Source organism: Haematobia irritans, chromosome 1 (assembly GCF_050003625.1).
Source record: "Haematobia irritans isolate KBUSLIRL chromosome 1, ASM5000362v1, whole genome shotgun sequence".
In the NCBI taxonomy this organism is placed as follows: domain Eukaryota; kingdom Metazoa; phylum Arthropoda; class Insecta; order Diptera; family Muscidae; genus Haematobia; species Haematobia irritans.
The window spans coordinates 197,098,648-197,115,371 of record NC_134397.1 but is presented as its reverse complement, the minus strand read 5'-3'; the positions used below and the strand labels follow the sequence as shown (position 1 = coordinate 197,115,371).

The 16,724-nt window shown below is 34.7% G+C and overlaps 1 protein-coding gene across 1 annotated transcript; it reads left to right on the top strand.

Moving 5' to 3' along the window:
* Positions 1 to 12,611: 12,611 nt before the first annotated feature.
* On the top strand, positions 12,612 to 13,647 carry LOC142242996 (uncharacterized). Its single transcript, XM_075314447.1, has 3 exons — positions 12,612 to 12,719; positions 13,001 to 13,339; positions 13,425 to 13,647. The coding sequence occupies exons 1-3, from the start codon at positions 12,663 to 12,665 to the stop codon at positions 13,578 to 13,580; spliced, it is 552 nt and encodes a 183-aa protein (XP_075170562.1). The 5' UTR covers positions 12,612 to 12,662; the 3' UTR covers positions 13,581 to 13,647.
* The last annotated feature ends 3,077 nt before the right edge of the window (positions 13,648 to 16,724 follow it).

Here is a 16,724-nt window from a genome sequence, read left to right as displayed (position 1 = left end):
TTGAAATTTTGATAAAAAATTTGGCGGTTGGTGTGGCAAATAAACTTACAAAGAAATATTTTATTTAATAACTTACCATAGAAATTAAGATTATACAGGGGTCTTATATGACTTGGGACCATCTTCAGGTTACAAACTTCGTCTCACAAATTTTTCTATAGAGCTAAAATTTTGACAAAATTTTCTATAGAGTTAAAAATTTGACAAAATTTTCTAACGAAACAAAATTTCGACAAAATTTTCTATAGAAATAAAATTGTGACAAAATTTTTTGTAGAAATAAAATTTTGACAAAATTTTCTATTGAAATAAAATCTTGACAGAATTTTCTATAGAAATAAAATTTTGACAAAATTTTCTATAGAAATATAAATTTGACAGAATTTTCTAACGAAGTAAAATTTTCATAAAGTTTCTTTAGAAATACTTTTTTGACAAAATCTTCTACAGAAATAAAATTTTGACAAAATTATCTATAGAAATAAAAAAAAAAAACAAAATTTTTGCAAAATTTCCTATAGAAATAAAATGTTCACAAAATTTCCTATAGAAATAAAATGTTGGCAACATTTTGTATAGAACTAAAATTTTGACAAAAATTTTCTATTGGCGTAAAATTTTGACAAAAATTTTCTATAGCCGTAAAATTTTGACAAAATTTTCTATAGAAATAAAATTTTGACAAAACTTTCAATAGAAATAGCATTTTGACAAAATTTTCTATAAAAATAAAGTTTAATGTTGTTTTTGGTCTCTGCTTAAAGCCATGCATTGACTAAACTGTAGCTTAACCAACAGAGGAAAATTATGCTTGTCAAATTTATTTGGGCAAAGCCCTATAGACTGTAAGATGGTTGGATGTACAGCTGTTTCGTAATTACCACATTCCTCATCAGCATCCTCTACTTGCAGCACAACTATCAACCAATTATCGGAACAAATTCGGGTAATTCACTCAACCCAAAGTGAACTGCACCTGAACCTTCTGAAAAAAGGTTTGATATTCGGCTACTGCCTAAACAAATTTGCAAGCATATCTCTTTTCCTTTGCCAAACTCAAATCATCGATTTGAATGTAGTTGGCTGGGTTTGTTTTTGAGCGTGCTTCCTCTATCTTCATTCGTTTTGTTTGTTATTGTTGGTTAAGCTACACTTGTAGTTTAGTCAATGCATGGCTTTAAGCTGAGATCAAAAACAACAATAACGATTGAAGAGAAGCCAACAATAACAAACAAAACGAATGAAGATAGAGGAAGCACGCTCAAAAACAAAATTTTCAATAGAAATAGCATTTTGACAAAATTTTCTATAGAAATAAAATTTTGATAAAATTTTCTATAGAAATAAAATTTTGACAAACTTTTCTATAGAAATAAAATTTTGACAAAATTTTCTATAGAAATAAAATTTTGACAAATTTTTCTATAGAAATAAAATTTTGACAAAATTTTCCAGAATCAGACTTTATGTATGGTAGATTATTGGTAAACTTTTTTTTCCAAAATTTAATATTTATATTTTTTATGGAATGGGTAGTCTTTTGGTAATATTTTCTCCAAAATTTTGTAGATTTTTTTTTGCTCGAGTGGCAACCGTGATCTAAGGAATTTTGGAGAGTAAGGTTGGCACTAAAAGATATCAAAATGAATATGAAAAAATATGTAGTCCATTTGAAAGCCATAATTCATGCCAAAAATAGATAATTCAAACAAGCCCAAACTGATTATATAATTTGATGTTGTTTTCGACATTTTTTGCTTCTGAAAAATAAGATAAAAAACAACAAATTAGAAACTATAGCACTTTACGTTATTGTATTATATATCAGCCACCTTATGCACCATCAAATGGTGCCTGCCCGTGCATACAAGGGATCATTGGATCACTCCCACATTTGGCTTTAAACCTTCTCTAAGTGGTTTCACCGCAGTGAGAAAGGCCGTTCGGACTCGCTCGCTTGTGAGCTAAATATAGCAGAGGGTAGCAATCACTGATGAGCGAGAAGTTCACAACTGCGGTGTCACAATGGACTGATTGATCTAAGTTATCGGCTGTCACTATATCTAACATAAAACTAGTTCGAGAATTTTGAAGATTACAAAAAATTGACGTCAACTCTTTTTTTAATAAAAGAGAAAAACATATGTTTTTAAATGATAAAATGTGACACCACATTTTACCTGTTTTTCGTGACTATGCAATTTTTTAACACTTTTGCAGCGAGGAGGGTTTCTCTTCATATTCATATTTTTTATACCCTCCACCATAGGATAGGGGGTTTATTAACTTTGTCATTCCGTTTGTAACACATCGAAATAGTGCTCCAAGACCCCATAAAGTATATATATTCTGGGTCGTGGTGAAATTTTGAGTCGATCTAGCGATGTCCGTCCGGCTGTCCTTCCGGCTGTCCATCCGTCTGTGGAAATCACGCTAACTTCCGAAAGAAACAAGCTATCTACTTGAAACTTGGCACAAGTAGTTGTTATTGATGTAGGTCGGATGGTATTGCATATGGGCCATATCGGATCACTTTTACGTATAGCCCCCATATAACCGGACCCACAGATTTGGCTTGCGGAGCCTCTTAGGGAAGCAAATCTCATTCGATCCGATTAAAATTTGGTGCGTGGTGTTAGTATAAGGTATCTAACATTCACGCTAAATTTGGTCCATATATGTCCATAATTGTATATAGCCCCCATATACATAGATCCCCAGATTTTGTTTGCGAATCCTCTTGGAGGAGCAAATTTCATTCGATCCGGTTGAAATATGGTGCGTGGTGTTAGTATATGGTCTTTAACATTCACGCTAGGTTAGGTTATGTTAGGTATAGTGGCAGCCTGATATTTCAGGCTCACTTAGACTATTCAGTCCATTGTGATCAGAGATGGTCTGTATCAAACTGTTTTAGGTTTGCGACTGTCGCAAAGTTGTAAACGTCACATACTTGCCGTAAATGTAGAAAAAGTAACAAAAGTCGCAAACTCAAAATAGTTTAGTCGCGTCAGCTAGGCAGCAAATTCGATGATATCCAAGACGATGGTATGTGCGAAGAGAAGGTTTTAGTCCCCACATTTTCCCTATTGCCTTTTGCACGAGTCCAGGGTAACCGTGGATTTTCTTGTCCTTTCTTAGCTTTAACCCGTATTCTCCCGAGTTATAAAATAATCATCCGATTATAATAATGTTTGTTCACAGCATGTATAGGCTACCTTTAGTATATATATGAAAAAAAAAACAAGTATATACGGCCGTAAGTTCGGCCAGGCCGAAGCTTATGTACCCTCCACCATGGATTGCTTAGAAACTTCTACTGAAGCCGATGGCAAGGTATCTTAAAACTTCCTAACACCATAATATATATGTACCACATAGTCCATACGTGGTATATATTAAACTAAAAAGGCCGATTAAATACGTATATAATTAAATTTAAAGTTTCTATAGAAATAAAATTTTGACAAAATAAAATTTTGACAACATTTTATATAGAAGTAAAATTTTGACAAAATTTTCTATAGAAATAAAATTTGGAAAAAATTTTCTATAGAAATAAAATTTTGACAAAATTTTCTATAGAAATAAAATTTGGAAAAAATTTTCTATAGAAATAAAATTTTGACAAAATTTTCTATAGAAATAAAATGTTGTCAAAATTTTCTATAGAAATAAAATTTTGACAAAATTTTCTATAGAAATAAAATGTTGACAAAATTTTCTGTAGAAATAACATTTTGACAATGTTTTCTATAAAAATAAAATTTTGGTAGATTATTTTTGGCTTGAGTGGCAACCATGATTATGAACCGATATGGACCAATTTTTGTGTGATTGGGGATCGGCTATATATAACTACAGACCGATATGGACTAATTTTGGCATGGTTATTAGCGTCCTTATACTAACAGCACGTTGTAAATTTCAACCGGATTGGATAAATTTTGATCCTCCAAGAGGCTTCGGAGGACAAATCTGGGGATCGATTTATATGGGGGCTATATATAATTATGGACCGATATAGACCAATTCTTTCGTGTTTGTTAGAGACTACATTCTAACACCATGTTCCAAATTTCAACCGGATCGGATAAATTTTGCTCCTCCAAGTGGCTCCGGAGGACAAATCTGGGGATCGATTTATATGGGGGCTATATATAATTATGGACCGATATGGACCAATTCTTGCGTGGTTGTTAGAGACCATATACTAACACCACGTACCAAATTTCAACCGGATCGGACGAATTTTGTTCTCCTAAGAGGCTCCGGAGGTCAAATCTGGGGATCGGCTTATATGGGGGCCATATATAATTATGGGTCGATGTGGACCTTTTTTTGCATGGTTGTTAGAGACCATATACTAACACCATGTACCAAATTTCAGCTGGATCGGATGCAATTTGCTTCTCGCAAGCAATCGCAAGCCAAATTTGGGGGTCCGTTTATATGGGGGCTATACGTTAAAGTGGACCGATATGGACCAATTTTTGCATGGTTGTTAGAGACCATATACCAACACCATGTACCAACTGTCAGCCTGATCGGATGAAAAGAGCAATCGCAAGCCAAATTTGGGGGTCCGTTTATATGGGGGCTATACGTAAAAGTGGACCGATATGGACCAATTTTTGCATGGTTGTTAGAGGGGCTATACGTAAAAGTGGACCGATATGGCCCATTTGGAATACCATCCGACCTACATCAATAACAACTACTTGTGCCAAGTTTCAAGTCGATAGCTTGTTTCGTTCGGATGTTAGCGTGAATTCAACAGACGGACGGACGGACGGACGGACATGCTCAGATCGACTCAGAATTTCACCACGACCCAGAATATATATACTTTATGGGGTCTAAGAGCAATATTTCGATGTGTTACAAACGGAATGACAAAGTTAATATACCCCCATCCTATGGTGGAGGGTATAAAAATTGTCATATCGGGTTCAGGTTTCCGGAAAATGGGTGTCGTCATATGATAATAAGTTCACACAAAAAAAAACATTTTCTGATTCAATCACGAAATTAATTGGTCCAATTAATTTTTAATTGAAATGTCTTTTATCACAGAAATGATAGTATCAATTAAAAAATTAATTGAAGGTCAATTAAAAAATTAATTGATCCAATTAAAAAATTAATTGATACTATTAATTTTCGTGATTGATTTTTGTTTCAATTAAAAAATTTGTTGATTCAATTAAATTTTTAATTGAATATTTTTTAAAACTCAATTAAAATTTTAATTGGAAAATTTTTCGTGAAATTTTTTTCTGTCTTTTTTTATTTTTTTCTGTGCAGCGATAACGGTACACTGGTGCATTGAACATGCCAATGTTTCTGTCGTCATATGACGACGCTATGAGAATATGGGTTAAGTTCAGTCCCCTGTCCAATATAACCCCCAAGGTATTTTGCACACTCGCCAACGGGAATTTCGATACCACCTAAGAAAATAGGCTTGACAGTGGAAAAACTTTCACAAATTTCTGCAGAAACTCACAGCGAATGCTGTGAGGATTTCTTCTATTCAAAATTAGGTTTTCTACAGTAGGTTTACGACTTTTGCGACATACGTATTATACCGTCGCAAATGTATGTCGCAAAAGTCACAGTTTGTGACAGGCCAACCCTGATTGTGATACCACAGTGGTGAGCTTCTCTCTTAGCACTGAGTGCTGCCCGCTCAATGACAAGGGACCTCCTTTTTATAGCCGAGTCTGAACGGCGCTCCACATTGCAGTGAAACCACTTACTCGTAGAGAAGCTTTGAAATACTCAGAAATGTCACCAGCATTACTGAGGTGGGATAATCCATCGCTGAAAAACTTTTTGGTTATCAAAAGAGCTTTTAGATTATCAAAAGAGCTTGAGCTCCGGATCGAAGTGATTTCTCACCCTATGAATCAATAGTACCATATCGGAGCCTAAGTTCTCGTCTACCATTGAAAGGTGATCCTCCTCTTCTCCTTTCGTCCATAGCCCATTGATGAACCTAAGTTCATTTAGCTAATTATCCACTAAAGTATTCATTCATATTTTTTATACCCTCCACCATAGGATAGGGGGGTATATTAACTTTGTCATTCCGTTTGTAACACATCGAAATATTGCTCTAAGACCCAATAAAGTATATATTTATTTATTTATTTATTTATGTAAGTCTATGGATATACAAAATCCTTACAGACTAGCTCCTAAACTAAAAGTAGTAAGATTCTAGTACTTCATTAAATTTTTTCAAAGACATTGATAAGTCTAAATTAAGTTTAGCATTTACAGCATTATATTCAAAAAGCGAACGCGTAATGGGCTCATTTCTGGAATAGTTTGTAGTATGAGTAGAGACATAAAAAGTTTCCTCATATCTAAGAATATGAATAGGTACCTTAAATTTTATAAGACTTAAAAGAAAAGAAGAATCTATTAAACCAGACACTAGCTTAAATATAAATAAAAGAGAACAACGAGATCGATTATTGACCAATGTATCTAGATGAATAAGTTTGCACCGAGATTCATATGAAGGTAAAGGTGATTGAAAATTAAGAGAAGCAAGACAAGCCTTCAAAAATTTCTTTTGAATTCTTTCAATGCGGTTAACATGAACCGAATAGAAAGGATTCCAAACCATGGAAGCATATTCAAGCCTAGACCGAACAAAAGAAATATATAGCAATTTCAGTGTGTACGGATTTGTGAAATCTTTAGCATTTCTCATAACGAAAGCTAAGAGAGAATATGACTTAGGAACAATGTAATCAATGTGGAAGTTGAACTTGAACTTCGAATCAAAAACCACTCCCAAGTCCAAAGTACTTTCAACTCTGCGTAATAAAATGTTATTAATACTATACTCTGATTCAATGGTCAATAGACGCCTAGAAAAACGAATGTACGAGCATTTTCCAATATTCAGTTTCAAGCGATTCATTTCACACCAACTATATAGGCGATTAATATCGTCCTGAAGTTGAGATATGTGATTACTGCAATTAATGGCCGAAAAAACCTTCAAATCGTCCGCATACAAAAGAACATTTCCAAAACGAAAACAAGAACTGATGTCATCAATGAATATAACAAAAAGAAGTGGGCCCAAAACACTACCCTGGGGAACACCAGAGGGAGCATAATAAGGCTTAGAATGAAAATTCCCAATAGAAACATAACAACTTCTATTCTTAAGGTATGAATCAAACCAATTAAGAATGCTTGAATGTACCCCCATCTTAAACAATTTTAACAAAATAATGGAATGAGACACTCGGTCAAAAGCCTTAGAAAGATCGAAATAGATGGTGTCAACTTGACACCCCTTTTCGAATTTTGAAATACAATAATTTGTAAAACTCAAAAGATTGGTTATATATATATATATATATATATATATATATATATATATATATATATATATATATATATATATATATATATATATATATATATATATATATATATATATATATATATATATATATATATATATATATATATATATATATATATATATATATATATTCTGGGTCGTGGTAAAATTCTGAGTAGATCTAGCGATGTCCGTCCGGCTGTCCGTCCGTCTGTGGAAATCACGCTAACTTCCGAAAGAAACAAGCTATCTACTTGAAACTTGGCACAAGTAGTTCTTATTGATGTAGGTCGGATGGTATTGCAAATGAGCCATATCGGATCACTTTTACGTATAGCTCCCATATAACCGGACCCATAGATTTGGCTTGCGGAGCCTGTTAGGGAAGCAAATCTCATTCGATCCGGTTAAAATTTGGTGCGTGGTGTTAGTATATGGTATCTAACATTCACGCTAAATGTGGTCCATATATGTCCATAATTGTATATAGCCCCCATATACATCGATCCGCAGATTTTGTTTGCGGATCCTCTTGGAGGAGCAAATTTCATCCGATCCGGTTGAAATATGGTGCGTGGTGTTAGTATATGGTCTTTAACATTCACGCTAGGTTAGGTTAGGTTAGGTATAGTGGCAGCCTGATATTTCAGGCTCACTTAGACTATTCAGTCCATTGTGATACCACAGTGGTGAGCTTCTCTCTTAGCACTGAGTGCTGCTCGCTCAATGACAAGGGACCTCCTTTTTATAGCCGAGTCTGAACGGCGCTCCACATTGCAGTGAAACCACTTACTCGTAGAGAAGCTTTGAAATACTCAGAAATGTCACCAGCATTACTAAGGTGGCATAATCCATCGCTGAAAAACTTTTTGGTGTTTGGACGAAACTGGGTTTGAACCCGTGACTCTATGAATGCAAGGCGGATATGCTACCCGCCATACCATTGCACCACGGTGGCTCCCATTCACGCTAAAATTGGTCCATATATATGTCCATAATTGTATATAGCCCCCATATAAAACGATCCCCAGATTTTTCTTGCGACTCTCATATTTCACTTCTGGTTCTCTAATTACGACGCAACAGTTCATATCGGTTCGAGTATTACCCCAAGTAATTTGATTTCTACGCAATCCATGGTGGAGGGTACATAAGATTCAGCCTGGCCGAACTTACGGCCGTATATACTTCTTTCATATTCATATCATCGCAAATACCATTTACATTTTTTCTCGTGATCATTTTATTTTGTAGACATGTTTGGGGCTTATAGCCATAAATAACAATAACAGGTTATATAATAATTTCAAAAATTGATTTATCATAAGTGACTTGAATGATGTTATATACAATTTTTTATATAATATATATATATATATTTTTTGCTCTTTATTATTTTTTCTAATTTTTTTGCAGTTATATGTATGTCTGCGTTTGTACATCTTATGAGAACACAGCGTAAATTTCGAAATAGTATTTATTGTGGAAAATAAAACGAAATCGAGCGTGTACAAATAATTGACGTTTGCTTTTACGAAATTATAAACACAAATGAAAAACTATGAAAACAATTGGAACAAAAATAAATTTTCTACTATTTTTTTAATTTTATAAAACAGGGTTTTCTTCCAAAGAGGATAACATTTTAGACTATGCAAGGAAAAGAATTTTTATTTTGCTCTTCGATTATAATCTTCTTGGCGTTCACAATTAGAGAAGGAAAGCGATCACCCCAAAAATGTTATCTATGGGCGGTGAACATAGATGGTACATAGATAGATTTACAGCAACGATGTTATTTTCTCGAAAATTATGTATTCTTTGAATATTAATAAATTTAAGAACTTGTTAAACACAATTTATTATTAAGCATTAGTCTGTAAGGAATATTTTCACTAGACGAAATAAATAAATAAATAACAAGTATATACGGCCGTAAGTTCAGCCAGGCCGAAGCTTATGTACCCTCCACCAAGGATTGCGTAGAAACTTCTACTGAAGACTGTCACCCACAATAGAATTACTTGGGTTGCGGTAACACTTGCCAATGGCAAGGTATCTTAAAACTTCCTAACACCGTAATATATACCACATAGTCCATACGTGGTATATATTAATCTAAAAAGGCTGATTAAATACGTATATATTTAAGTTTAAAGTTTCTATAGAAATAAAATTTGGAAAAAAAATTTCTTTAGAAATAAAATTTGGAACAAATGTTCTATAGAAATAAAATTTGAAAAAAATTTTCTATAAAAAAAAAATTGGAAAAAAATTCTATTGAAATAAAATTTTGACAAAATTTTCTATAGAAATAAAATTTTGACAAAATTTTCTATAGAAATAACATTTTTGGCTCGAGTGGCAACCATGATTATGAACCGATATGGACCAATTTTTTGTGATTGGGGATCGGCTATATATAACTATAGACCGATAGGGACCAATTTTGGCATGGTTATTAGCGGCCTTATACTAACACCACGTTGCAAATTTCAACCGGATCGGATGAATTTTGCTCCTCCAAGAGGCTCCGGAATCAAATCTGGGGAACGGTTTATATGGGGGCTATATATAATTATGGACCGATATGGACCAATTCTTGCGTGTTACTTAGAGACCACATTCTAACACCATCTTCCAAATTTCAACCGGATCGGATGAATTTTGCTCCTTCAAGAGGCTCCGGAGGACAAATCTGGGGATCGATTTATATGGGGGCTATATATAATTGTGGACCGATATGGACCAATTCTTGCGTGGTTGTTAGAGACCATATACTAACACCACGTACTAAATTTCAACCGTATCGGATGAACTTTGCTCCTCTAAGAGGCTCCGGAGTTCAAATCTTGGAATCAGCTTATATGGGGGCTATATATAATTATGGACCGATATGGACCAGTTTTTGCATGGTCATTAGAGATCATACACCAACTTCATGTACCAAATTTCAGCCGGATCGGATGAAATGTGCTTCTCTTAGAGGCTCCACAAGCAAAATCGGGGGATCGGTTTATATGGGGGCTATATATAATTATGGACCGATGTGGACCAATTTCTGCATGGTTGTTAGAGACCATATACCAACACCATGTACCAAATTTCACCTGAATCGGATGAAATTTGGTTCTCGTAGAGTCTCCGCAAGCCAAATCGGGGGATCGGTTTATATGGGGGCTATATATAATTATGGGCTTATGTAGACCAATTTTTGCGTGGTTATTACAGACCATATACTAACACTACGTACCAAATTTCAACCGGATCGGATGAATTTTGCTCCTCTAAGAGGCTCCGGAAGTCAAATCTGGGGATCGGTTTATATGGGGGCTATATATAATTATGGACCGATATGGACCAATTTTGGCATGATTGTTTGAGACCATATACTAACACTACGTACCAAATTTCAACCGGATCGGATGAATTTTGCTCCTCTAAGAGGCTCCGGAAGTCAAATCTGGGGATCGGTTTATATGGGGGCTATATATAATTATGGGCTTATGTAGACCAATTTTTGCGTGGTTATTACAGACCATATACTAACACTACGTACCAAATTTCAACCGGATCGGATGAATTTTGCTCCTCTAAGAGGCTCCGGAAGTCAAATCTGGGGATCGGTTTATATGGGGGCTATATATAACTATGGGCCTATGTAGACCAATTTTTGCATGGTTATTAGAGACCATATACTAACACCATGTACCAAATTTCAGCCGGATCGGATGAAATTTGCATCTCTTAGAGCAATGGCAAGCCAAATTTGGGGGTCCGTTTATATGGGGGCTATACGTAAAAGTGGACCGATATAAACCAATTTTAGCATGGTGGTTAGAGACCATATACTAAAACCATGTACCAAATTTCAGCCGAATTGGATGAAATTTGCTTCTCTTAGAGCAATCGCAAACCAAATTTGGGGGTCCGTTTATATGGGGGATATACGTAAAAGTAGACCGATATGGCCCATTTGCAATACCATCCGACCTACATCAATAACAACTACTTGTGCCAAGTTTCAAGTCGATAGTTTGTTTCGTTCGGAAGTTAGCGTGATTCCAACAGACGGACGGACAGACGGACATGCTCAGATCGGCTCAGAATTTCACCACGACCCAGAATATTTATACTTTATGGGGTCTTAGAGCAATATTTCGATGTGTTACAAACGGAATGACAAAGTTAATATACCCCCATCCTATGGTGGAGGGTATAAAAATTATATATATGATTTCGACGACCATGTATATGTTTAGACTTGTCAACGGCAAAGAAAACAGTTAAAAATTGAACCGATTTAAACCACAACTGGCACGCATATCCGGAACGTTTATTCTACTCCCTGTACAAAGTTTAAAGCAAACCAGAGCAAAACTCTGGTTTCTGGGGCCATATAGGTGTATATCGGGTGAAAGATATGTATTGGAGCTATATCTAAAACTGAAACGATTTCTTCAAAATCAATAGGGTTCTATTCTGACCCAAAAAGATATACTTGTGGCAAAGTTGGTGCATATGTTGGAAACATATGCACTAACTTATAATACTCTGTTCCACAGTGAGGCGCATACAAATTAGTTTTTATTCCAAAATCACAGCCAATTTCATTTATATCAAGGTCTATTCTTTCCTGGATTGATGTTTCAATTAAGAAACATTTTGCGCGTTTTCGTAAAAAAAATGAATTAATGCGTTATTTCCGTGTCCAAATGTTGTATTTGATACATCGTTTGTAAGTGGTTAAGTTTCTTTACATTGGCTTGTGTGTGCCCAACAATGTGGTCTATAAATAGAACTGCTTGACTTTATGGGCTGCTTTTTTCTTGGCTATATACTATGAAAGCCGATTGACCCGAAACTTGAAACATTTTATTGGATTTTGCCAACCCATATTTTGACCCATCTCCCGGCATTGCGTTTCCTGTTTTATTTGTCGTAAATAGGAAAATTATAAGCAGGTTCATAACTAGGAGTCCAGGTGGAGTTGGTGTCCAGGTTGATAAAAATCCACACGAACTCGAGCAAATTTGAAGCGACTCCACAGAGCAGAAATTGCCTTGTATTTTTTATTTTTTCCTCTTAAAGAACGTATGTTTACAATTTCGTTCCCGAGAATAGACAAATTTTCTTTACGTGTATATATTAAAATGGTCTAAAATAAATTTTCATTCCAATGCTTATCATCAGATCAGGTATTATATTTAATATGTTTTTTTTGCAGATTATTATGATGACAAAGAAGCAACTAGAATGCCATTGAAGTAACATATTTGAGGGAGAAATGTTGTATAAAATTCTTTTCGCTTTCATAGCTTTTGAGTATTTGGCAAAAGTTCAGGTTAAAAATAATAATATAATAAATAAATATACAGTGAGCAAAAAAAAAAGTGGTACTCCAATGTGACATAAATTGTGGCACGATATGGAAACTATGAAATAAATATTTATTTATTATACCTTAAATTAAAGCTCGGGTCTCAAGCTTTAATTTATGGTATAATAAATAAATATTTATAGTTTCCATATTGTTTCACAATTTATGTCCCAGAGGTGCACAACTTTTTTTTCTGTTCACTGTATATAACAAAAAATAATTTATTTTGTGTGTGTGTGTTTTAGGCTGCTGATCGTCATTTTGATTTGCAACTACAGAACATTACTTGCTATGGACATCCAAACCTTTTGAAAAAATTAATTTGTAGTTTTGAGAAGTTGAGCCGAAATCGCTATGACGTAAGTGTAACGTTTGAATTGCTACGCCAAATGCCATCAAATCTAGATGCTTCTGCGCTGCTTTTCATTCGTGCTGAGAAAGCAAAAAAATCCATAAAGTTTCTTGACGTTCGAGTGAAAGTGTGTGATCTACTCACTAGTGTCCTCTCAATACCATTGGCAAAGGAAATAATGGAGAGAGTTACTGCATCTAGTAATTTACCCTATACGTGTCCTATTAAAGAGGTTAGTATATGAAATATTTCTTAAAAAATTTAAATTTCGTTGGAGCAATTTACTTTTCAACGTTGTTTCTCTTTGTTTTTCGCAGAATATTATGTTCAATATAACGAAAGTACCTATTACAGATGATCTTTTTCCTCGTTATACACCTCCGATTCATTTTAATTTTACTATGAATTTTAATGAAGGGAAAAAACTGTATGCCAAGTTTGACCTTACTGGCTTCCGAATGTTTAAAATGTAATTTTATTTATTTGTCAAAAAGCATAAAATTTCAGAAAATAAAATGTACGTTGTACGTTTTAAAATTTCATTTCTTTTAAGTTTTCATTTATATACATAGCAACGATTGTTAATTTGTTTGCAATAAATTTAAATTTTCTGATTTTTTCTATATATGTGTGAAAAAGAGGAAGGGCAAAATAAATATCGGAAATTTTCAAAAAATATTTGAAAAGTGTACCGATCGATACCTGATCGGTTGTTCCACAAAGACAACGCACCGTGCCACAAGTCAACGAGAACGATGGCAAAAATTCATGAATTGGGCTTCGAATTGCTTCCCCACCCACCTTATTCTCCAGATCTGGTCCCCAGCGACTTTTTCTTGTTCTCAGACCTCAAGAGGATGCTCGCAGGGGAAAAAATGGCTGCAATGAAGAGGTGATCGCCGAAACTGAGGCCTATTTTGAGGCAAAACCGAAGGAGTACTACCAAAATGGTATCAAAAAATTGGAAGGTCGTTATAATGGTTGAAGGGAAGCTCTTGAAGGGAACTATGTTGAATAATAAAAACGAATTTTGACAAAAAATGTGTTTTTCTTTGTTAGACAGGGGACTTATCAGCCAACCTGTTAGTTTACAGTAATGGGAAATTTCTAGCTGTCTAAAATTTTTTTCCGAAGTAAAATATTTTTTCTTTGCATGTATATACAGATCAAATCTAAACCAGCACTTTGGTTTTTTTTTAATCTTTTTAATGGTGCTTTCTATCTTAATTGCAACTTTTATATTATTTATGTTCTCAAAAAACAAAAATACATTAATGACATCCATGCAGTGATGAGTTCATTTAACAGTAAGTTTGTTCAATTTGTTTGCGTTTGTTTGTTTGTGATTACCAAAATGTGTTCACACACAGAAAAAATAGTGTCTCGTAAATTTAAGAAGATTTTTACAATAATTTATTATAAGAATTTTCCAGAATTTTAGTTCACTTTTCGTATCTTCAACGAAAATTAACTACTCGAAAGGAAATTTTACAAATTCTAAGTAGCAATCGTTTAGTTCATGGCCTACAAAATACGATGGAAATTTCCTTTAAAATTTCTTAACTGCACTGAAAAAAATATATACGTGATATTACCGATTTCGCAATCTAAATTTTAGGATGCGAAATTTGCAAAATATTAAGGACAAATTTCTTTAAAATAGTGAAATTTTAATTCAAATAAAGTTTATTATCTTTGCTTCAAAAATTGTTTTCATTAAATTTAGTGCACAAATTTTGTAAATTTGCGTCCCTCCGTTAAAGTCATATGTCTTTGAACTAAGGCTAATTTTCTTGAAAGTAAAGAAAACATTTTTCATTTAAAGAAATTGTCCTTAAATTAACTGAAATATTGAAATTTTAGAGTAAAGATGAAAACGCTTCAAATATAGGCTAAGACTTATTTTGAGGATTTAGCGTCTTTGGTTTAAAGTTTTTTTTTGGAATTAAGAAAAATTCCGTTTGTAACACATCGAAATATTGCTTAAGACCCCATAAAGTATATATATTCTGGGTCGTGGTGAAATTCTGAGTTGATCTGAGCATGTCCGTCCGTCCGTCTGTTGAAATCACGCTAACTTCCGAACGAAACAAGCTATCGACTTGAAATTTGGCACAAGTAGTTGTTATTGATGTAGGTCGGCTGGTATTGCAAATGGACTATATCGGTCCACTTTTACGTATAGCCCTCATATAAACGGGCCCCAAATTTGGTTTGCGAATCCTCTAAGAGAAGCAAATTTCATCCGATCTGGCTGAAATTTAATACATGATGTCAGCATATGATCTCTAACAACCATGCAAAACTTGGTCCACGTCGATCTATAATTATATATAGCCCCCATATAATCCGATCCCCCGATTTGGCTTGCGGAGCCTCTAAGAGAAGCAAATTTCATCCGATCCGGCTGAAATTTGGTACATGGTGTAAGTATATGGTCTCAAACAACTATGCAAAAATTGGTCCACATCGGTCAATAATTATACATAGCCCCCATATAAACCGATCCCCCGATTTGGCTTGCGGAACCTCTAAGAGAAGCAAATTTCACCCGATCCGGCGGAAATTTGGTACATGGTGTTAGTATATGGTCTCAAATGACCATGCAAAAATTGGTCCACATCGGTTCATAATTATATATAGCCGCAATATAAACCGATCACCAGATTTGACCTCCGGAGCATCTTGGAAGACCAAAACTCATCTGATTCAGTTCAAATTTGATACGTGGTGATAATATATGGCCTCAAACACCCATGCAAAAACTGGTCGAAACCGGTCCATAATTAGATATAGGCCCCATATAAACCGATCCCTAGATTTGACCTCCGGAGCCCCTTGGAAGAGCAAAATTCATCCGGTTCGGTTGAAATTTGGTACGTGATGTTAGTATATTGTATCCAACAACCATGCAGAAATTGGTTCATAACAGTCCATAATTATATATAGCTCCCATATAAACCGATCTCCAGATTTGAACTCCGGTGCCTTATGGAGAAGCAAAATTCATCCGATCTGGTTGAAATTTGGTACGTGGTGGTAGTATATGATATTTAATAATCATTTGGTACATTGTGCCAGTATATGACCGGTCATATCGGTCTATAGTTATATATAGCCCTCAGATAAATCATGCCCAATCACACAAAAATTGGTCCATATCAAGTTCATAATTGTATATAGCCCCCACATAAGCGAACCCCATATTACAATTCTGGTAGAAGTTTCTACGCAATCCATGGTGGAGGGTACATATGATTCGGCCTGGCCGAACTTACGGCCGTATATACTTGTTGTTTTTATCAATGTTTTTTTATACCCTCCACCATAGGATGGGGTATATTAACTTTGTCATTCCGTTTGTAACACATCGAAATATTGATCTAAGACCCCATAGAATATATATGTTCTGGGCCGTGGTGAAATTCTGTGTCGATCTGAGCATGTCCGTCTGTTGAAATTACGATATCTTCCTAACGAAACAAGCTATCGACTTGAAATGAAAATGGGCCATATCGGTCCACTTTTACGTATAGCCCCCATATAAACGGACCCCCAAATTTGGATTGCGAATCCTCTAAGAGAAGCAAATTTCATCCGATCCGTCTGAAATTTGG

Excerpts from the sequence above, each read along its gene's own strand:
- LOC142242996 (XM_075314447.1), top strand. The coding sequence starts at position 12,663 with ATGTTGTATAAAATTCTTTTCGCTTTCATAGCTTTTGAGTATTTGGCA. Across the intron at positions 12,720-13,000 it reads AGTATTTGGCAAAAGTTCAG|GCTGCTGATCGTCATTTTGA; the intron begins GTTAAAAATAAT and ends TGTGTGTTTTAG. Across the intron at positions 13,340-13,424 it reads ATACGTGTCCTATTAAAGAG|AATATTATGTTCAATATAAC; the intron begins GTTAGTATATGA and ends TGTTTTTCGCAG.